Below are 23,071 nucleotides of genomic sequence, written 5' to 3' on the forward strand. Positions count from 1 at the left end.
GTGGGGGATATGCTGGGCCATGTGGTTGAAGATTATGTTTGAGCACAATTCTGCTGCTGATGTCCCATGCACTTCATGAATGCTGTCTTGAGTTGCTAGACCTGTTTGAAGTCAATCCAATTCAGCATGGTATTACTGTCACACAACAATGTGAAGATGAGCCATTTTATTCCACAAGGACTGTACAGTGATCAAACTTAGAATGACAGACTCTCTATAGTGCAGAAAGAGGCTATTTGGATCTCCACAGACTCTCCAAGGACAATATCACCCAGATAAAGCACCCCACCCCCTCCACCACAAGTGACATTATAATGGGAAAATGCATTTGCATCAGATACGTGAGGACAAGGTCAAGTATGGTTTCCCACCTTGTTGGTTCTCTTATCAGCTACTGCAGAGACACACAAGTAATTTTGGATTTTAGGACTTTACTAACTTGGTCAGTCATGGTGAGCTACCAGACCACTCTTAGTGGTGGTCATTGAAGTCCTTCACCCAGACTACACTGTGCACCCTAACCACCCTCAGTGCTTCCTCCAAGTGTTGATCAACATCAATGAGTGCTGATTCATCAGCCAAGGGAGGATTATATCTGGTAATCAGCAGCAGGCTCCCTTGTCCATGTCTGATCTGATACTGTGGGACTTTGTGGGGTCCAGACTCAACTTTGAGCTGCAGTCCCATATGTATATCATTGTGCTGCCACCTCCGCTGGGTCTGTCCTTCCAGTAGGGAATAACATACCTAGGAATAGTGACAGCTATTTGGGATATTGTCTGTAAGATATAATTCTATGCCTATAAGACTGCTCTCCTAATTTTGACACTAGACTCCTGATGTTAATAAGGAGGAAATTGCAGGATTGTCTGATCCCTAATTGTTACCAGTCTAGTCTGTCAAGTTTCATTCAATTTTGAGATTTTCTAGCAGTTCATCCAATTGAATGAGGGCATTTTGGTGGGTGTTAAGACTCAACCACATATCTCTGGGTCTGGAGTCATGTTCAGGTCAGGCAGACGAAAGTGAGTACTGTATATGCTGGAGATTAGAGTCAAGGGTGTGGTGCTGGAAAAGTACAGCAGGTCAGGCAGCATCCAAGGAGCAGGAAAATCAACATTTCAGACAAAAGCACTACATCATTCCTGATTTTTCTGCTCCTCAAATGCTTCCTGACCTGCTGTGATTTTCCAGCACCACAGTCTCGACTCATGTTCAGGTCAGACTAGTAAGGACATCTTTTTTGTTGTGACAATCAACATAATAATCATTTGTCTTAATAACCTGAAAAATGATGGTCATGTGAATTCCCCAAGCACATCCTTTAAAATGCTTCAAAAATGACTGTCTGCTTTATTGGTAAGGCCCTTGGCATGACATTAACTGGGTAAAAAAAATCTGAACCACTGACAAAAACAGGTTTCCCATTCACGAGATATGAAAGGCTGTTATCATGACTAAATGAACTGTGAAAATGCTAAACTTTGTGCCTGTAAATGACAAATATTCCTGGAGAAATACATTCAGTAATGTCATTGTTCCAACAACATAAAATGCGAATATCTCCCCAGTCATGTGTTCCTTAAATTATAGGTGACTTTCATTAAATCTAGAATATGTCCATCATTGGAAGGCAAAATCTTCACTGAACAGTCTATTGATTTCAGAGTCAAAAAATTCTGAGAGGAAATACAATGTATATAAGTGCCCTTCAGAGGTAATAGTTGTGAGGTAAAGCAACCATTTGTCTATTGCCTAGTTTCGCTAGATCTGAAAACCTTACATGAACTGAAATACTGTTGTGTTTTTTAATTGAAAATTCAAACATTTAGAAACTAACCTCACTATCTTAAATGGTCAAGGTGGTCATCACTTCCACAAAACTGCAAAAATTATCACTGTAGAAACATTACTAGTTTATTTTGAAGTCATAGGACAAGATTGTCAATGCAAGTGCAGGAATACACCTGGATAAATTTGAATATTGACACATTATTTTTATATCTAACTGGACTAATTGGTTAGGAGGTGAATGTGGGACCCAATTAGAGGATTTGAGCAGCTCCCAGAGGTGGGAGTTGCCTGCCTGATATCAGAGGCATAGACAGCGCCCATGGACAATATGGTTGGGTGGGGCTCTTGTGCTGGCACTAGCTGACAAATTAGACTTCATCAAAATAACAACAGAGAAAATTATTTTGGCTGCACTGGAAATTCAATAGTGTGCTGTTACATGCAAAAGATAGTTTGACCTTAATAAATGCAAAAATTCCAAACCCTAATGGTCAGGCACCTTAATGAGCTCATTAATTGGCTCAGGGTGCCTTTAATTGGCAAGGTTTTTTTAACAGTCTCCTCCACTCTCCTTCCTGTCCTTTGAAATACAAACTCTCTTGGAGGCATCAAGATCCCAAGATGGTTTCCAGGACCAGAATTTTTAACTCATTCACAGACTGAGAACTGTTAAAATCCATTCCATACAGTCATTAGCCAGCATTTGCACTAATTGGAAGAGTGGACATTCTTAAAGGTGATGGGTAATGAACACACCCTCCCTCTTCACTTCTTCTGCACCAATGAGAAAGCATATGGGATTAAGCATCGATTGGGCACTTTTGAACTGATAGCAATCCTCATCCTATCAAGGGCCTTCGCAGTGAAGTCCCACCCTGCCTGAAGCTGCTGACCAATCAAATTCCAGTAGCCATGAAACAACCGTGAAGATTTGTATCAGTATGGTGAGAGTTATTTTTAACGGGGAAGAGGTGGGGTGGGGATTATTACAGTGGAAGGCTGTAGGTTATTGAGAAAGGTGTGTCAGAGGCAAAGGCAGGAGGCTTGGCTTTCAGTAGCCACCTCAAATTTATACCCCTAGTTCGATCTAGATTAGACAAATAGAGGCCCAAACCAACCTGACAGGCAAACTACTGTTTGGAAAACAGTCATTTTTCTCACCTTTCGGGAAAGTAGATAATTGGGCCAGTGGCAGGTGGAGCCCCTTATCTTGTCATTAAATGATAACTTAAAGATCTTAATCGGTAACAGATCAGAAAAAGTCAACCATTGATCTTCCTGCTCAGAAGTTAAATTCAGACGCAGCAAGAAGTAGGCTGATTTATCTCTAGTGCCAATCTGTTAGAATGTGGAAAATTGTGCTCACTGTCTCTACAATACAGAAAGAGGCTATTTGGGTCAGTAACTCCATGCCAGCTCTCTGTAATGCATTCCAATTCTCTCTTCCTTGTCCCTGTGATCCTGAAAATTTATTGAGTTATTCCAAATTTGTAGCGATATAATCTATCATGCATAATTCCTGACAAGAATAAAAAAATGTTTTTTTTTAGTTTTGTCACTCATGAACGTATTGTATTGAGGTCATGATTATTTCAAATCAAAGCAACACTATTTATTTTGAACTTGTTGATAGTATTTTCAGAATGGGGGGGGCTTGTAACACTCATGCAGAAAGTAAAGCTAGAGCTTACACTGAATGGAATGGGAAATACCATGACTTTATTTGTTTTTAGTTTTACTTCAAACATTCTACTTGCAACAAACTTTATGTCTCTTACCTTCATATAACCAATCTGCTATGCCGTTGTAGATTATCCCCTCCTTTCCTGATGAGGTGAGGCGCAGGGCACTGCTCTTTACTTCAGTCTGGTAGTAGATATTATTTTCAAAGATATAGACCTAGGGTTTAAAAATAAGGGAATGTATGCTTATTGAATGAATTGACATTTTAAGTCTACATTGTACTTCTTGCTCTCACATAAACACAGAGTTGTACCTCTGCATGTTAAGTGTGATGCATATTAGGATTTCTTATTTGCTGCAAACAGTTAAGATTAGTTTCATTTTATAAAGTGTTTACCAATGTCCAGTTTATCCAAAAGTAATTATGATGTATTGTCTGAACTTGGATTCACTGGAATCTTGACTGTTCTAATAATGAAACCAAATGTTTATTTAATTATTTTATTCACAAGGCTGTTAAAAAATAGAATCCCTAATTCGGTGGAAAATGTGAAAATAATGTGAGAGCAGGAAACTTTTGAGGGATTATAATTAACATGATGTACCACTAACTGGAATTTAACTTATAAAAATTGTAATAAATCTTAATAAAATATATTTTGAAGACTACCGATTGCAATAGGTTAAGTAATTCTAACATTTACAACTGAAATATTCAATGCATTAATTATTTTGCAATCTATCAGAGCATGTACCCACATTACTGTATTATCTTTACAATTCCCTAGAACAAGTATTATCTGGAAAGATCATCTTTCAATGTTAAAACCCAACATTGATACAAGAATAATTATTTGCTTCCAACGAATGTTTTGGATTATTACAAGAATTGAGTCAATATGTGTAATAGTAGTTGGAGTATTTAGTTCATATATAACGCAGAAAAAAACTAATGGTATATAAAAATGAATTCATCTGAAATAAAAAATATGTAATTGCAAAAATAATAATTGTAGATATTCTGAGTTACTCAATTTTAGTGTTTCCTTCTATAAAGATTAATGACATGGAAGGCACAGAATGAAGAAATAATGTGCTTAAGACTGGCCTACAATTTAATGGGTGAACTATTTTATTGGAAATGGAATAAAATTAAATTTTTTACATTTCATAATATAATCTACTCACTTAGTTTTTTCACATCACCAATGATGTTCAAAGGCAAGTATAATTAATATCTCTCTATATATGTAATATATAAGTTTGCATACATTTATAGTTGTTCAAAGATAACTGTACTCTAATTAGTAACCAGGATATTAACACCGGTAGCATAATGACACAGTGGGTTAGTACTGCTACCTCATTGCGCCAAAGGCTCCTGTTCAATTCCAGCCTTGGGTGGCTGTGTGGTGTTTGCACATTGTCTCTGTATCTGCATGTACTTTCTGTCAGTGCTCCTGTTTCGTCCCACAGACCAAGGATGTACAGGTGAGGTAGATTAGCCATAGGGTAAAAACCCCATGCAGGATTATGGGGATAAGGTGCATCCAAGTGGCATGCTGTTTGGAGAGGCTGTACAGACTCAATGGGATGAATGGCCTCCAGCAGCATATTGGGGATTCGATGATATATACACATCCATATCTACTAATTTATAGCCTTACAAATGAAGAGATGAAGGTGGATATGTACTTATATATTAATGCCTTGGCTAAGCTAAGTCATAGCCAGTTTATTAAAACAGAATCAGTTATCAAATTCACGTTTAAGTTTTAAGACAGCAGACATTTTATTCTTTCTCTCAAATATAATTTGAAAAAGCATTGGATTAGATTAGATTCCCTACAGTGTGGAATCGGCATGGCTAATTCACCTGGCCTGCACATCTTTGGACTGTGGGAGGAAACCAAAGCACCCAGAGGAGGAAGCCCACACAGACACTGGGAGAATGTGCAAATTCCACACAGACAGTCTCTCAAGGCGGGAATCCAACCTGGCTCCCTGTTGCTGTAAAGCAACAGTGCTAACCACTGAGCCACCGTGTCTCCAACTTTCCTCCCACAGTCCAAAGACGTGAAGGTCAGGTGAATTGGTCATGCTAAATTGCCCATAGTGATTGGTGAATTAGTCAGGGGTAAATACAGGGTAGGGGAATGGGTCTGGGTGGGTTACTCTTCGGAAGGTGCGTGTGGACTTGTTGGGCTGGAGGGCCTATTTCCATACTGTAGTGATTCTAATCTAATTGGAGTGAGAAACTCAAAATATCACATAGTACATCCTAAGTGATTTTTTTTCTCTCTGTAAACCATCTATTGATTAGCAGTATTTGTTAATATATACCCAAATAGTATACCTCTATTTAAAGTATGATCATGTATAAAACTTAATTGATAATTTACGTAGCTAAATTCGAAATCTAAAATTTAAAATGGAAATGGTCAAAAGCATGTGAAAAGTAATTTTGGAAAATATAACTCACTAAATTTTCACCTAAACCTTTTTTGCACCAACCTTCCTGAAAAGTACTTTTGAACATATTTCCTACGTTATTCACTAGCTAATACTGAAATGCCAGAAATTTGCATAAAACTACTTTGGGTCACGATGTCAGATAGTGAGTGGACTGCTATCTTGCTTCACTCACACAGACCATTGCCTGAGCTGTCCCTTCTACTCTCCATTATCAAGAGCATTCCAGCTGTATAGTCCTTCTTGGCATAGTTCCAAAATGTAGTAGGTACAATGAGATAGACTTTAGTTAAGTATAGCTCAGATCTGTCAGACAAGCAGCCAAAACAAATGAAAAATAAATTGCTTTCAAACTTGACAAATTTCAGCCACATTAGGTGTAAAATAAACTGAAATAAACAAAGTAGAAATAAATTGCCATTAATAAGGATAATATTGCACCAAAGGTTTTTGGTATTATGCCAAGTCAGTGTATTGTTTGTTTAAATCCAGGGTGTTCTCATGAATCTGCTATTTGCACGAATCTATGCAAATTTAGGTGTCAGCCTAGGTTTCTGGAAAGATAATTGAAGAAAACTGCATGTACAAAAGTTTAAGATTAAATTGTGGAATACATTTATTTGCATTGCAAAATTTCCTCTCCTCAGATGATCTTGAGTTTCTTTCTGAATTTTACAATGTTGTGTAGATATTACTGACTCGCTTTTCTATGCTGCAACAATGAATACATTTCAAAAGTACTCCATTTCTTAAGTATTTAGATGCCTGGTGGGCTTGAAAAGTGCTGACATAAATGCGTTTCTTTAAAAGTTTGCAACACAGCCCACAGACTGTTTACAGTATGACTATCATTACAAAATATCTATAAGAGTCAATAACATAATGTCTCAAATGTATGGTTGACAGAAGGTGCATTGCTTTCTGAACAGAAAAACAAAACACATTTTCCATTCCTGTCTACCTATGGGGTAATAGATATCTTCTTGGACAGATAAGCAAACTTTTTTTTTAAAATTCTGCCAAAATAACATGTATAACTTGGTGAACTTCATTTACAGACAACAAAAGTTTTATGTCTGCTGGTTTGAATTATACATCAATCTATTCATTTTTTTTGGAATCCGTGTGTTTACCAGCCTTTCAAATAAATAGACTCATGCTGGATTTTTCTCCATATGATTAGGATTATATAATTGATCTTCATTTTGTCTTTGCTGGTCCTTTTCCTCTCCATTGACAATTTCTGACTTTATGATGGACAGTAAGTCATTGGTGAAGCAACTAAAAATGTTTGGGTTAAGGGCACAAATGTAAGAATCTCCTGGGGCTGAGTTGGTTGACCTCAAACAAACATAATTGTTTTTCTTTGTGCTGTACCAAGTGACATGGCTGGCAGCACATCACTACTGGTAAGTGCTTCACTTTGAAACATTCCATTACTGCAATTTTAAATGCACTGTAATGTTTAAAATTCTTTGACATTTAATTTCTCTTCAGCATGTTCACTATTTGCATGACATGATCTTGTCAAACATTATGAATAATGCCATTGCACTGATTTGTTTTTCCAAATGTTCAATACATCTCTCCTCCACAGCACATAATCATTCTGATAATGGGATACAAAAACCTGATTTATGTGTAAACAGCAACTCACCTGAATCAGACAACAAAAGTTTTATGTCTTCTGGTTTGAATTATATATCAATCTATTAATTTTTTTTTGGAATCCGTGTGGACCAGCCTTTCAAATAAATAGACTAATGCTAGATTTTTCTCCATATGATTAGAATTATATAATTAATCTTCATTTTATCGCTAATCTGAGATGTACAGTCTCTAAAGAGAAAATAAACATTTTGTCGAACAAACAAGCACAGGTAATATTTCAATATGTCACTATTTAGCACTGTTGGACAGAATGTAGTTTGATCAGGAAAATTTATGTTTTAAATATCTCCACGTTTCACAATCTTCATTTTTAAAAAAACTGATATTGGGCTGCAATTACTCTGATACACTGCTTGTTTTTCAGCAGTACAGCTGATTCATTACTCAGTCCCCACTCTTAAATTGGGCCTTATCTATTTTCCATTGTCTCCTGCCCATCCAGCAGCCAAACCTCCGCACAAATGAGGTATTTGACTGTTTGCTCATTGATCAACACAGTGTAATGAAATAAGAATGAGTAGGTGAGTCAAGAGAAAATAACTGACCTCTTTGACTTCCAGTGACTCATGGTATCATCAAAACAGATATTAAATCTGCATGAGCAGTTTAATTGTAAAGTCTGGAATGGAGGAATAGTTACTGTACCTGGCCACACCTGGCTCTCTTTTTACCAATCCTTGGAGATATGGCTGTAGTTCGATAAGATTTGACTCAAATCTTTGAGCAATATTTGCCCCTTTTAATCTGAGCTGCTTCCTTTCTCAAAGCTGAACTGAAATTCCCTCTGTACTATAATGGAACATTTTGCATTTTCGTCATTTCCACAAGGAATCAACCATATAGCAGACCCCCAACCGATAAAATAAAGTTGGTGTCAAGATGGAGTTTGGGTTCCTGGTTCCTATCTGGCTCCTACCCTCATCTGATCTGAGTAAAACAATGCCCTGGTCAATTTGTGTCTTGCCGTTGATTCATACATTCTCTGAACTGCATAATGATAAGGAAAAAAGATATTGTGATTCTTTACTCAATGCTAGTGTCAGACTGTAATAAGACTTTTTTGCATCCTCCCTTGTACAATGATTGTGTGCAAAAGAAAGCATCTTGTAAATAATTGGTTTTGTTCAAAGGAATGTTGTGGAAAAAAAACTCTGGAGAACATTAAGTAAACTCAAGATATAGGTATGGGCAAAAATGGGTGATGGTAGGGTGTTAGCCATTATATAGGCCCTGGTTGGCTGGTTCACAGACCAGGGCCCAAATGGCTGTCCTGCAGCCTACTGCCTGCCTTGACCCATCAGATATTCCAATGGACTTGGGAATTGCCAATCAAGGCCATTTAGGGAACTGAAGGGTTGTTTTCTGCTTTGCTGCTATTTTGAAGCCGAGTTGAGGAGATCAGGGATTTTGACAAGGTGGATTCTTGACAAGTTAACCTTTTGTGCCTTAGATACAAAATGAGGATGAGAGGGTTGTTTGCTGTTAGACCAGACACCATGTGAGGTTCTCGGAGATTTCACCATTCCATACAGTTACCGCAAATTGTAAAGCCCAAATAAGGAATGATGAATTGGCACCCCTTTCTTATTCACCCAGACCCTTACTTGGACACACACGGTTGACCTATAATGGATCCTTCTCTTGTGGATGCCTATCTTTCAGATCTAATTAATTTGTGTTTAAAGGGAGTCAGTTTAACCAGATATTCTTGAGTTGACAACAGTGAGTTCCTTTTTTCACGAAATGTGAAAATAAATAATAACATAACAGATATAGATTAGGAATAAGAAGTGACCCAAGGAAAAAAAATGTTTGAAGGTATACAGATCAGACTGTCTGGTGGTTCATGAAGCACATATAGTGGAATGTTCACAGCTGAATAGTTGGCTTTGGGATTCTTGGCTTTTGCTTGATAATCCTTTCATCCTATTCCCTTTTGATAGTAGTTGGTTGGCAACTGTCAAGATGATAGAGTCCTTCTTGATTGGTTTCCTTCTAACTGGCTTGTTAGTTAGTTGTCTTCTATCATTCAGAGCAAAAGTTGAATTTTACCTGTTATACAGGGGTGAATAGTGGATTGTTCTTTGACTGTGACCTTCTTGATACACTAGTGCTTAAAGACAGGCTTGAATATTTAGTTCGCTACAATGTCTTCTCCCATTAACACATAAAGATCAGGTTTACAGTAGTTTTTTTAATATATATTCCTAGAAGTACAAAATACAAAAATATTACTTCATGTGGTGGCGGTAGTAGTGTATTCTGACAGATCTTACCCTGTTACATCTCTCTCTCTTCCTTTTGACAAATCCCTGACAGGCCCTGGCTGTTAAATAATGAAATTTAATTGCTTCCACATGGAACTTTGACAAATAAGAAAAATTTATACCTGCCTTTTTTTTGTTGTTTGTAAGTAGTCCTGTTTTGAAAATCTAGTTTGACTTGAAAATTAAAAGATGCCTATAGAATTTCAGGGTTCTGATCCATTATCATGAAATTAGAAAAATCAACTGCCAATTCTTTATTGCTCATTTTGTTTCCTTACCATCTGCCAGGCTCTGGAATTTACTAATTTTTCTTAATGCCAGTTTCTGTAATAATCCTGCCAATAGGAACGTATATCTAAATTTTCACTCATTGTGCTCAGTTATCCTTGATGGAAAATAATAATCAGCCTTACAAGGGCATGAACTTGACAATTCCAGGGAAAGCCAGCTGCTGTTTTATGCATCCCTCAGAGGCTGCTTTGGAACTTGGGCTTGTCCATTACAAATACGGTCCTTGCTGACAAATCTTCCCAAATATGAAGGAAAGGGATGAAAGGATCTGAAATATTTTGATGTCCTGGAGCTGAGAGGACTGTCCTCCCACAACCACAATCATTTTCCGACGTGCCAGGTATATCTCCAACATGTGGAGAATTTGGCCCGATTCCCATTGATTCCACTTTGAGAGGACTCCTTTGATGCCACTCTCACCCTAATTAGGCTGTTATGTCAAGGACTCTCTTCGTCTCTCTCATCTCACTTCTGGATTTCAGCTCATGTTTCAACCCAGGATGTAATGAGATCAGGAGCTGAGTGCCCTGGCAGAACCCTAACAGGACATCACTGAGCAGGTGCTGCTTGATAGCACTGTTACTGATGATTGAGAGTAAACTGATGGAGCAGTAATTAGCTGGGTTAGAGTTGTCCTGCTGAGAAGGATCCACACACTCAACAAATGCTTTTTTCAATAACTTATCAAACAGTAGGCAACGTAAGCACACCAAACTCTCACATAATTCCCACCAAACTGGGGATTCCATGATCACTCCAGACCCTTCTCCCAGCCTCCAGAACCAGTCAAACACCACTATCCACACAGCTGCTACAGCCACCTCCAATGCTGCAAATGATGATGTCACTTCTGCCCCCGCCGACGCTACTGCCCCCGCAAATGCTGTCAGGGACCACTGGAACCGCGCTCACCGCCAGGACCACTGGAACCGCGCTCACCGCCGGGACCACTGGAACTGCAATCACCGCCGGTACCACTGGAACTGCGATCACCGCCAGCACCACCGCCTCCACGATCGCAGCAAAGACCACTGTAACTGAGATCATTGCCATGACCACTGCCTCTGTAATTGCCGCTGGGACCACCTCCATGAAGGCTGTCCATCACGTCACATCCACCCTCACAGTTGCTGCCAAAGGTGCCACTTCTGCCCGCACTGACGTCACTTATCCCAGCCCTGCCGATCGTGTCGCCTCAGCAGCCACTGTTGAAGACACTGAAAATGTCACATGGAACGTCACATCTGTCCCTGCGGATGCCACCAAATGCATCACTTCCATCCCTGACCACCGCGATTTAAGTCACTTCCTTTGGTGACATCACCAATTATACCAAGACCACACCCACTCCAGAGGTGGTCTCCAAATCTAGTCTCTACACCACGACCGAGCCCCCATTCCTGCTGGGTTTTTATCATGCCCCAGACCATCCCCTTACAGAGGATGTACAATCAGTCCTCAGGAAAGGTTTCACCTTCATCCCACTTTGCTCCCAGGGCAACGAATTCCATACGCATTGCGACATCGAACTTTTCTTCCCCCGCCTCCACCTCCGTGCTTACATTTTCCATTAGGACTCCCATCCACCCTCCCAGGACCCCTTCTCCCATCTCCAACATTCTCCATTCACTTTGACACCCCATGCTGGTCTGTTACCCATCCTCAACCTCTTTATCTCCAACTGCTGCCACGACATTGACTGGCTCAACTTGTCCACCTCTCTTACCCCTCCAAACTCTCACCCTCACAAAGTGCAGCCCTCCACTCCAACTCAACATCACTGTTAAACCAGCAGGCAAAGTTGGGGGGAGGGTGGGCGCAGCGATAATTTGGCGCGCCAACCTCTTCACTGCTGAAGCCAGGCGTGAAATCATGGACACGTCTTCCTACCATTCCTCAAACACAACCTCACCTCCCATCATTAAACCATCATCTCCCAGACCATCCACAATCTTATCACCTCAGGGGATCTCTAATGCACAGTCTCCAACCTCATAGTCCAGAACACCGCACCAACTGGTTCTACCTCTTATGCAGAATTCACAAACCTGACTGCCCCACTCGACCCATTGTCTCTGCCTGCTCCAGCCCCACTGAATATATCTCCTCATATCTTCACACCATCCTGTCCCCCTTGGTCTAGGAACTCCCCATATACAGTCAGGACACCACCCACACCCTCCACCTCCTCCATGACTTTAATTTCCCCAGCTCCCAATGCCTCATCTTCACCATGGATGTCCAATCCCCGTACATGTCCATCCACCATGGTGAAGCCATCCGTTTCTTCCTCTCCTGCTGACCCAACCAGTACCCCTCCACTAACACACTCTTTTGATTGGCAGAACTGGTCCTCACCCTCAATAACTTCCTTCAAATCCTCCCACTTCCTTCAGACCAAAGGGGTAGCCATGGGCACCCACATGGGCCCCAGCTATGTCTGCCACTTAGTCGGGTATGTGAAACAGTTCATCTTCCACAGTTACACTGGCACCATTCCCCATCTTTTCCTCTTTTACATTATTGACTGTACTAACATCACCTCATGCTCCCACAACGAGGTTGAAATACATCAACTGCACAAACACTTTCCACCCTGACCTCAAGTTCACCTGGACCATCTCAGACACCTCGTTCCTCCCCTTTCTGGACCTCTCTATCTCCATCTCTGGCGACCAACTCAACAAGGACATCTACTTCAAACCCACTGACTCCCATAGCTACCTGGACTACACCTCATCCCAAACCACCCTCTGTAAAAACACTATCCCTTACTCCCAATTCCTCTGCCTCTGCTGTATATGCTCCCAGGATGGCCTCCTATTTCAAATACCGCAATTTCCCCTCCCACATGGTCAACAATGCCCTTCAGTGCATCTCCTCCACTTCCTGCACCTCCGCCCTTGAACTCCACCCCTCCATCCACAACAAGGACAGAACCTCCCAGTGCTTACCTTCCACCCTACTAATCTCCAGATACAATGCATCATCCTCTGCTATTTCCACTACCTACAATCAGACTCCACCACCAGAGATATATTTCCCTCCCCACTCCTATCAGTGTTCCACAGAGACCATTCCCTTAGTGACCCATTTAATAGGCCCACGCACCCCCCCCCCCAAGAACACACCCTCCACTCCCAGCACCTTCCCTTGCCACTGCAAGATATATAAAATCTGCGTCCACTCTTCCCCCCTCACCTCTGTCCAAGGGCCCCAAGGATCCCTCTACATCCAGCAGAGATTTCCCTGCACATTCAAACACTTCATCTACTAGGTCTAGTGTTCTCAATGTGGTCTTCTCTACATTGGGGACCCAGGACACCAACTTGCAGAATGTTTCAGGGAACATCTCTGGGACACATGCACCAAACAACCCCACTGCTCTGTGGCTGACCACTTCAACACTCCCTCCCCTTCTGTCTAGGACATGCAAGTCCTTGGCCTCCTCTACTGCCAAATTATAGTCTTATCATCTACCGCTGAATCCAAGCCACCCAACGCCTGGAGGAAGAACGCCTCATCTTCTGTCTTGAGACCCGCCAACCACTTGGCATCGACATCAATTTCAACAGTTTCCTCATCTGTCCTCCTCCCACCTTATCCCAGATATAATCGTCCAACTTGGCACTGCCCTGTTGAACTGTCCTACCTGTCCATCTTCCTTCCCACCTGTCCGCTCCCCTTCCCCCATCTGGCCTATCACCATCACCCCCCACCTCCATCCACCTATCATCTTCCCAGCTACCTTCGCCCCAGACCCACCCCAGCCTCCTATTTATCTCTCAGCCACCTTACCCTCCACCACATTCCTGATGAAGGGCTTATTAATGAAATGTTGATTCTTCTGATCCTTGGTTATTGCTTGACCTGCTGTGCTTTTCCAGACCCACATTTATTGACTCAACATAGACATCTATTTCAAACCCACTGACTCCCATAATTAGCTGGACTACACCTCCTCCCAAGTGCCCGTCCTGTAAAAACACTATCCCTTACTCCCAATTTCTCTGCCTCTGACATATCTGCTCCCAGGAGGAGCAATTCCACTCAAAGACATCTCAGATGACTTCCTATTTCAGATACCGCAATTTCCTATTACTTTTTGGTCAGCAATGCCCTCCAGCACATCTCCTTTATTTCCTGTACAGGACATACCAGGGCAATTTTCTACCTTGTCAGATTCCAGTGTTATGGAACTATAGTGGAACAACTTGATTAGAGGAGTAGCAAGTTCTGAAGCACAAGTCTTCAGGACTACTGCCAGACTGTCGTCAGTGCCCAAAGCCTTTGCAGTATCCATTGTCTCCAACTGTTCCTTTTCATCATGTGGAGTGAATCAAATAGTATCTGTGATGCTGGGCACCACTGGAGAAGACCAGGATGGATCATCCACTTGGCATTTCTGGCTGAAAACTGCTGTGGATGTTTCAGTCTTATGTTTTGCAATGATGCATTGGGCTCTTCCATCATTGAGGATGAGGATATTTGTGGAGTCTCCTCCTCCAGTGAGTTGTTTAATTGTCTACCACCATTCATAGCTGGATGTGGCAGGTCTGCAGAATGCAGATCTGAGCCATTGGTTGTGGAATCACTTAGCTCTATTATTTGCTGCTTCTGTTGTTTGTCTTGTATGTTGTGCCATTTTTCAGCTTCACCAGGTTGACACCTTATTTTTAGGTATGCCTGATGCTGCTCCTGGCATGCCTTCCTGCACTCTCCATTGAACCAGGGCTAATTGCCTGGCTGGATAGTAATGGTTGAGTGGGAGATATGTCAAGCAACTTTGTTGCAGATTGTGCTGGAGTACAATTCTACTGCTGTTGATGGCCCACAGTGCCTCACGTGATTCTCAGTCTTGAGCTGCTAGATCTGTTCGAAGTCTGTCCCATTTAACATGGTGATAGTACAACATGGTGGAGGTTATTCCCAATGTGAAAGTGTGACTTTGTCTCCACAAGGACTGTGCGGTGGTCACTCTAACTGATACTGTTATGGACAGATGATTTTGCAGCTGGCAGATTGGTAGGATGAAGTCAAATATGTCTTTCTTTGAAAAAGCTTTGTAATAATACTCTTATGCCAAATATATTCTGGTACACAATTATAAACTAAAACATATTACAGGAAAAATATTCCAATGTAATGTAGGTGTTTAATTACATGTAGTAATCAAATGATTAGATTCCCAACAGTATGAAAACAGGCCTTTGGCCCAACAACTTCACATCGACCTTCCAAAGAGTAACCCACCCAGACTCATTCCCCTACCCTATTACACTACATTCACCCCTGACTAACGTGCCTAACCTACACATCCCTAAACACTATGGGCAATTTAACATGGCCAATTCACCTAACCTGCACATCTTTGGATTGTGGGAGGAAACCGGAGCACCCAGAGGAAACCCACGCAGACACGGGGAGAATATGCAAACTCCACACAGTCACCTAAGACTGGAATCAAACTCTGTTCTCTGGTGCTGTGAGCAGCAGTGCTAACCACTGAGCCACCATGCCACCCCAAAATGATTTCTCGTATTTTTCAGAAGGTGGTTTGTTTAATCTGCTGCCTTGCTAACAAATTCCAAGTCAGATGAAAGCAGACTCACAAGGTCTTTTTAGATATTTTGATGGTGTGTTCTAGCTCTAGGTTCATTATACCATAGAAAAGAGAGCCCTGGAGAAACTGAGATGTAATTATTGCTGGAAAAGATACTTAAAGTGGAGCTTAGACTGGGAACTCCTGCTCAACTTTGCCTAAATATTAAATTAACAATGAGGAACAAAGAGCTGTGAGTTTCCACTGCAGTTAAACAGTATGCTTCTCAACAAACACTAATACATTTTTACATTAAAGGCTGCTCTCTTAAAATTACTATTGACAACACGTTCTAATCAATAATTCTACAGTTATGAAATCAGCAGACAGACCGTGAATAGAGAAAATTTCTGGTTTTGGATACAGAAGTCCTTCTCAAACATGGGTTTGATGTGGAGATGCTGCAATTGGACTGGGGTGGACAAAGTCAGAAGTCACACGAAACCAGGTTATAGTCCAAATTCAAATAAACCTGTTGGACCACAACCTGGTGTCATGTGACCTCTGACTTCAAACATAGGTTGACAAGGAAAGAGGTGTTGTGAAATCTGGTTGCAAAGGAAATTAGTGCTCTTGGATCAGTGCATTAGATGTAGTGACAACAGTAGGATAAAGTTTAAGATTCATTGTAAAAGAGAAAATATCAGTGTAAAAACAAGGACAATGGGGTGATAAGAAATGACATTTTCTCAGGACATTAATAGGTGACTCAGTTAGGGTGAGGTGGTCAGAGAGGTAAGAGTTATAAAAAGTTGAGATTTGGAGCCATGTTGATGCACTATGTTTGACAAAATTTGTATATAAGCTGGGAGAATATGATGATGAAATTTATCAATATTATCAAATAAGGAAGGAAGGAAGGTTACTTTTTTAGATAACCAAAGGGACTTATAAAAGAACATTGACAAGATGTGAATGCATTAACATGTTACGTTTGGAATGCAAAGTTAATGTGAGGTGATAACTTTAGTTAAAGAAAAGCACTAATTATATACTGAATGCAAGCCAAAATGATGCACACAAAGAGAAAAGGGATTTGATGCACAGATTCATGGAGCATTAACGAGGATGTTTGAATTTTGTCTTCTTTGCAAGAGCAAGTTTGGTGTCGGGGTATTTATTCGGGTATGAGGGTGGCCAGTAAAGTCCCTGCATTGTCATAATGTTGCAGCTTGCGGTGAGAATGGATCGAAGGCATGAAATATTTAAAGACATTTTTTTATTTTTCATTCCAAAACAGTTTGTTGTCAAAGTGACAGAAAAACTGTGGATTGAAATTAAGTGACTATCTGGCAGAGTTGCGTGTGAAACCAATGGAATGTCACACCCATAAATTTAAAAGGAACATGTCAAATAGGGCGAGATTTTACAAGAATGGATCATGTGGGAGTTATCTCTCCTGCCAGCAGAAAGCCACCCTTTGAAGACTTGTCTATTTTATTCTCAATGAGTACATAAGGATAAGGTTAACAAGTCAGTTTCAACTCCACTGAAGTAGACATGTAGGACTGAATACTCATGTGTACCATTCTGGACTCAAATATTAGTGTGCTGGTAAGGTCACAGTCAAAGATCTATCCTCTAGTTATTCCTGTTTTGCAGACAGAATAAGAATGCTTTCCCAAACAGCAGAAAGAAAAGAATTAGGACTAAGGAACATCAATTATTGCAAAAATCATCAGTTTAACTGCCAACATCAATTCTACTGTGATCCCCATGCAATGTTCACAATGTTCAACTATCCATTTTTAGCCACAATTCAGAGACAGATCATTTTGTTTTAGCACTTATCCTTTTGGACTCACCTCTCAATACTAATTTGTGTGTATGTGAATTAGGTTACTAATATTTTTTGCATTTCGTCATAAATAAACTCTTTATTAATTCAAGAAAGCCTGCTTAGATTGGTTTCCTTTAAAACATAACTCTTGGAAGACAGCTAATAAAATGCTTTCTTGATGGCAAAACTATTAGATTTCTTAGGACTGATCTATCTTTCATACACTTTTGGGAAGGTGGTGGCATAGTCGTAATGTCACTGAATGAGTAATCCAGAGCCACAGACTCATGTTCTGTGGTCATAGGTTCAAATCCCACCATGGCAGACAGTGAAATTTGAATTGATTAGATTCCCTACAGTATGGAAACACAGGCCATTGGGCCCAAAATGCCCACACTGACCCTCTGAAGAGGAACCCACCCAGACCCATTCCCCTACCCTATATTTAGCTTTGACTAATGCACCTAACACTAAGGGCAATTTAGCATGGCCAATTCACCTGGCCTGCACAGAGGAAACCAGAGACCCAGGTGATATTATTCAGTGGGAAATGGGTCAGGGTGGGTTACTCTCCCGAAGGTCAGTGTGCGCTTACTGAGCCAATTGGCTTGTTTCCACACTGTAGGGAATCTAATCTAATCTAATCTACAGTATGTGGGATTTTAATATTAATCACAAAATCTGGCTTAGTAATCACATGCGGCCCAAAGGAAGATGGTTGTGATTGTTGGAGGTCAGCCATCTCAGCTCCAGTATTTTACTGTAGAGGTTTGTCCGGTGGTGTCACAGATCCAACCATCTTCAGTTACCTTAGAAATCACCTTCCCTCCATCATAACGTCAAAGTGGGGATGTTTGCTGATGATTGCTCAATGTTCAGCACCATTCACGACTCCTCAGATACTGAAGCAGTATGTCTGTGTGCAGCAAGACTTAGATAACACCTAAATTTTGGCTAATAAGTGACAACTAGTATTCACAGCACACCAGTGCGAGGCAACGACCATCTCCAACAAGAGAGAATCTAACCATCACTCCATGATTTTCTATCGCATCACCCCTTTACTGAATTCTCCTATGATCAACATACATTTGTGTTAACCAGAAACTGAACTGAACCAGCCATTAATACTGAGGCCACAAAGCAGACCAGAGGCTAGGAATTATGCAGTGACTATGTCTTCCTATATCCATGGTGTCTGTCCACCAACTAGTGATGGAGTCTCCTTGCCAGATGAGTGCAGCTTCAACAACACTCAAGAAGTTTGACACTATACAGGATGAAGTATCAGCTTGATTGGGATCCTATCCACCACATTCAAACATCAGGCCTTCACCACAGTGGCAGCACTTACTATCATCTAGAAGCTACATTGCTATAACTTGCTATACCCACTCCTTACAGCATGTTCGAAACTCATGGTCTCTACTAAATAGAAGGCAAAGATGAGCCGATACATAGGAACATCAACAACTTGCACACTCTCCATATAGTCTTGCAATATTTTGAAATTGAACTATAACTCCTTCACTGTTACTGGGTCAAAATCGTGGAACTCCCTCCCAAACAGCACGCTGGGTGTCCCTATATCCCAAGGGCAACAATAGGTGTCAAAGGCTGCTTACCAATATCTTCTCCAGGATATTTGAGGATGGTCAATAAAAGTTGGCTGAGCCAGTAATGCCCAAATCCCACAAATGAGTTAAATAAAGCAAACTTTTATTTGTTTTATTCTTGTTAAATATATTCTTTCCTGTTTAATAAACTTAAAAGTTTTCTTAAAATGATTGACAATCAACATCATAAATAGGGAGCACCAGCTGTTTTGCAATATTCTGACATGAGCTCTATATTTAATGAGGTGTGAGCACTTTTTATCCATAGTTCACTACTGTAGCATCATTTCTTGAAGCTTGGATGCAGAACATTTCATCCTTTTGCATTATGAATATTCAAAGTTCCAGATGTTAATGGCTATTTCATTACTTGTTTTCTAAATGAATGCTAACAAATCTTCTGCAGTTTCAAACTCTGGCAAGCCTAAACCTTTCCTTTTCATTGATAAAATTTGTTCTTCATTTTTCTCTCTCTACGTTACCTGTTTTACTGAGATGCATTGGGTGTCTTACAATTTCCTTTAAAAATTTGTTTTGCTGAAAGCAAACAAAACATTGTCTTTCCAATACTTGTATTTCATTTCAGCATGTCTTTTAGTTTACTTTCCAGTCACACAATTTACTGTAAGAGTCAGCTTGGTTCCTTGCTAGCTATTTCATCTCTTAGTGAAAAGATTGAGGGTTCTAGTCCTAATCCACATTTGAGCACATAGTCAGATTTCAGTACAATTTAACAGAGAATATATTGCATTGTCTTTTGGATAACATAAATTAGCACATATATTTACATTGGCAGACATAAAAGATCCCATAGCACTACTTGAAGGAAGGCAATGGTATTCTTCTGTTGATTTTATCTCCATTAAAAACAATATCTTTACTTTGCCTCATACCTGTTTTCACATGAGATGTTTATTTAAAGATGAGATTGCAAAACATCTGGAGATGAAGGTTTATTACAAGAATCATAATTGCAGAATTCTAAAAGGAAGATTATTTAACTAATCTTATTCAATTTCTCGTAAAAGTATCAGAGAGTAAACAAGGGCATGCTTTGGATGTGGGATATGACGAGGAGTGTTGTAGCAGTAAAATCACTGGACTATTAATCCAGAATTCCAGACTACTGTTCTGGTTAGAATCCCACCATATTAAGATTGTGAAATTTGAATTCAATAAAGAATCCAGGGTAAAAAGATTACTGTAACCATGACCATGATTCTGTTGAGTAAATTGATTCTACTGATTGTTGTAAAAACCCTTCTGGTTCACTAATGTCTTTTAGGGAAGGAATTCTGTCATCTTTACCAGCACTGGTGTACATGTGATTTCAGATTCAAAGCAATGTGGATACCTATAAACTGACCTCTGGGAAATTAAGGATGGACAAAACTATTTGCACTTACATTTCATGAATGAATTTTAAAAAAACATAACATTTCTGTTAGCCTTTGATAAGGTGCCAGACTGGAGTGCTGACAAAAATCATTTGTAACAGAACCCAGACAACAAAATGTACTGAAATACAGCTACAAAACTGAGGGTAGAAGTTAGACAAATCTTACTGTATACTGGTAAAAAGTGCTTCTCCATTGGAATCTGTGCTGAGTTTAGATTAGATTACTTAATTACAGTGTGGAAACAGGCCCTTCGGCCCAACAAATCCACACTGACCCGCCGAAGCGCAACCCACCCACACCCACTCCCCTACATTTACCCCTTCGCCTAACACTTCGGGCAATTTAGCACGGCCAATTCACCTAACCTGCACATTTTTGGACTGTGGGAGGAAACCGGAGCACCCGGAAGGAAACCAATGCAGACACGGGGAGAATGTGCAAACTCCACACAGTCAGTCGCCTGAGGCGGGAATTAAACCCGGGTTTCTAGCGCTGTGAGGCAGCAGTGCTAACCACTGTGCCACCGTGCCGCCCACTCTATGCTGAGTTTATTATTTACCACTTATATAAACCATACAGACTGAGGAATTGGAAGTATGAATACATGTAGTGAAGATAAAATTAGGGGACATAATATTGCTGACTGTTCCAATGTGCAGGTAGACCGAAACAGGCTTCCAATGTGGGTAGACAAATTCAAGTTATCCAAGTCTGAAATGGCTTATTTTGGTAAGAGAAGAATTATTTCTTGGAAAGTTGGGCATAAAAGAACAAGGGAATTTGGGACACATATAAATCTCTAAAAGTAATAACAAGTGCTAAAGTGGTCTCTAGGATAAAGATTTCAAAAGCAGTAGAGATATGGCCAGCTTTGACTTGCCTTGTCTCGACAATAGTAGCTAAATAACTGAGCAAATGGAAAAAAGAAACAAAACTGATGTACTGCAGATGATGGAAATTTGAAATAAAAGTAGAAAATGTGAAAACACTCAGCAACTCTGGCAGCATCTGTGGAGAAAGAAATAGAGTTTACATTTCAGATCTGTAGCTTTTCTTCTGATTGTCCTGACTAAAGGAAATATGAACTCTGATTCACTCTACACAGGTACTATCAGATCTGCTGAGTACTACTAGCATTTTCTGTTTTAATATTGTATATAAAAGACTGAGCTGTCCTTTACTTCATCTCCTAACATTCATTCTCCAGTGAAATTCAGAGTAAGGTAATGAGGATGCAACTTAATTTGTTTGTATTGCTAACAAAGAAGAAGATAAGTGATACTGCATTGAGGGACATACATTAATTGGAAAATGGGAGGGGGGAGCAAGGATGGAATGATTGACAAATAAGATTCTGTACAGTTGATAAAACCTTGCATGAGTTGTATGTATGTAGTGTAGATTTTGGGAGGCAGTTATAACACCCTTTGCTTGATTTTCGATAATGACAGCAAAGGAAAGACAGAAGCATGCACCTAAACAGACTCTATGAGATCTGTAGGGAACTGAAGTAATGACAACAGATTCTTAAGTAGTCAGGTTATTAGCAATCAACAGAGGCAACGATTGAAAATTGGAATATTATCTCTTAAAAATCAATTCTACAGTTTCTGTCTCAGAAAATAATAACATTATCGAAGGTCTTCTAAATCCAAATTTGCTGTACAAAATACAATCAAAATTGACACAATTGATCCAATGAATATACCTCACCATAAAATTTTCTATTTTGCTTACTATCTCAGAATATTTCAAAGTTGCAACTTCCCTGTCTAATTTTAGATTTAATAAAATTATTAAGCGGCAGCAAACACTTACCTGACTGAAATAATAGCAACCTCATGTACTTAAGAGTAAAAAGTGTTGTGAGTAGTCAGAGGTTAAAACACATATAATTGCAAATAAATTATCAAAATTATCTCAAATTACTGTTTATATTGATCTGACAGACAAATCATATTAAAGCAGTTTGCAGAATATTTAATGAAATCACATAACCTTTTGGAGAAGAATGCTGCCTTTTCTTCCTTCTCATAATAAAAAAAAAGTTTGATTAAGGTGGTTAACATTTATTCAGTTATATATGAGCAATGGACCACAACAGAAACTTTGAAGCAAATTTAACTTTAAAAACAGCTCGGTTTGATTTGGGTGAGAGTTTAAAATTTAAAACTAAAACAGAATCCAACCATCCTGGTAACCATTTCAGCGAGCTGGTTTTAGGTTGAAATGGTTTGGATCTTGAATCTTAAAGTGTACAGGATATTTAGAAATGATAGGAAGCTAGGAAAAGGTAGATGCATGACTCTGTTAGTTAATTAATGCAGTAGAGGGGGATGGCATAGGTTCAGGAAATCAGGATGTGGAAACAATTTGTAATAGAAATGACAAATAATAGACACCAAGAAGTCACTTGAAGGAGTGGTATACACATCCTCTAATAGTAACCACATGATAGGATGGAGCATAAAGGCAGATATAATATGAGCTTCTCT

General features: G+C 39.9%; 1 protein-coding gene across 4 annotated transcripts in view; it reads right to left on the reverse strand.

Annotated features, from left to right (window-relative positions):
• The window catches only part of LOC140482332 (inactive dipeptidyl peptidase 10-like), a 1,704,473-nt gene that overhangs the window by 227,217 nt on the left and 1,454,185 nt on the right, over positions 1–23,071 (reverse strand). For all 4 annotated transcript variants that reach the window (XM_072579621.1, XM_072579623.1, XM_072579624.1 and 1 more), the window contains exon 8: positions 3,573–3,693. In XM_072579621.1, the coding sequence (XP_072435722.1) occupies positions 3,573–3,693 (121 nt within the window). The remainder of the gene's footprint in view (positions 1–3,572; positions 3,694–23,071) is intronic.

Source organism: Chiloscyllium punctatum, chromosome 10 (assembly GCF_047496795.1).
Source record: "Chiloscyllium punctatum isolate Juve2018m chromosome 10, sChiPun1.3, whole genome shotgun sequence".
Classification (NCBI taxonomy): domain Eukaryota; kingdom Metazoa; phylum Chordata; class Chondrichthyes; order Orectolobiformes; family Hemiscylliidae; genus Chiloscyllium; species Chiloscyllium punctatum.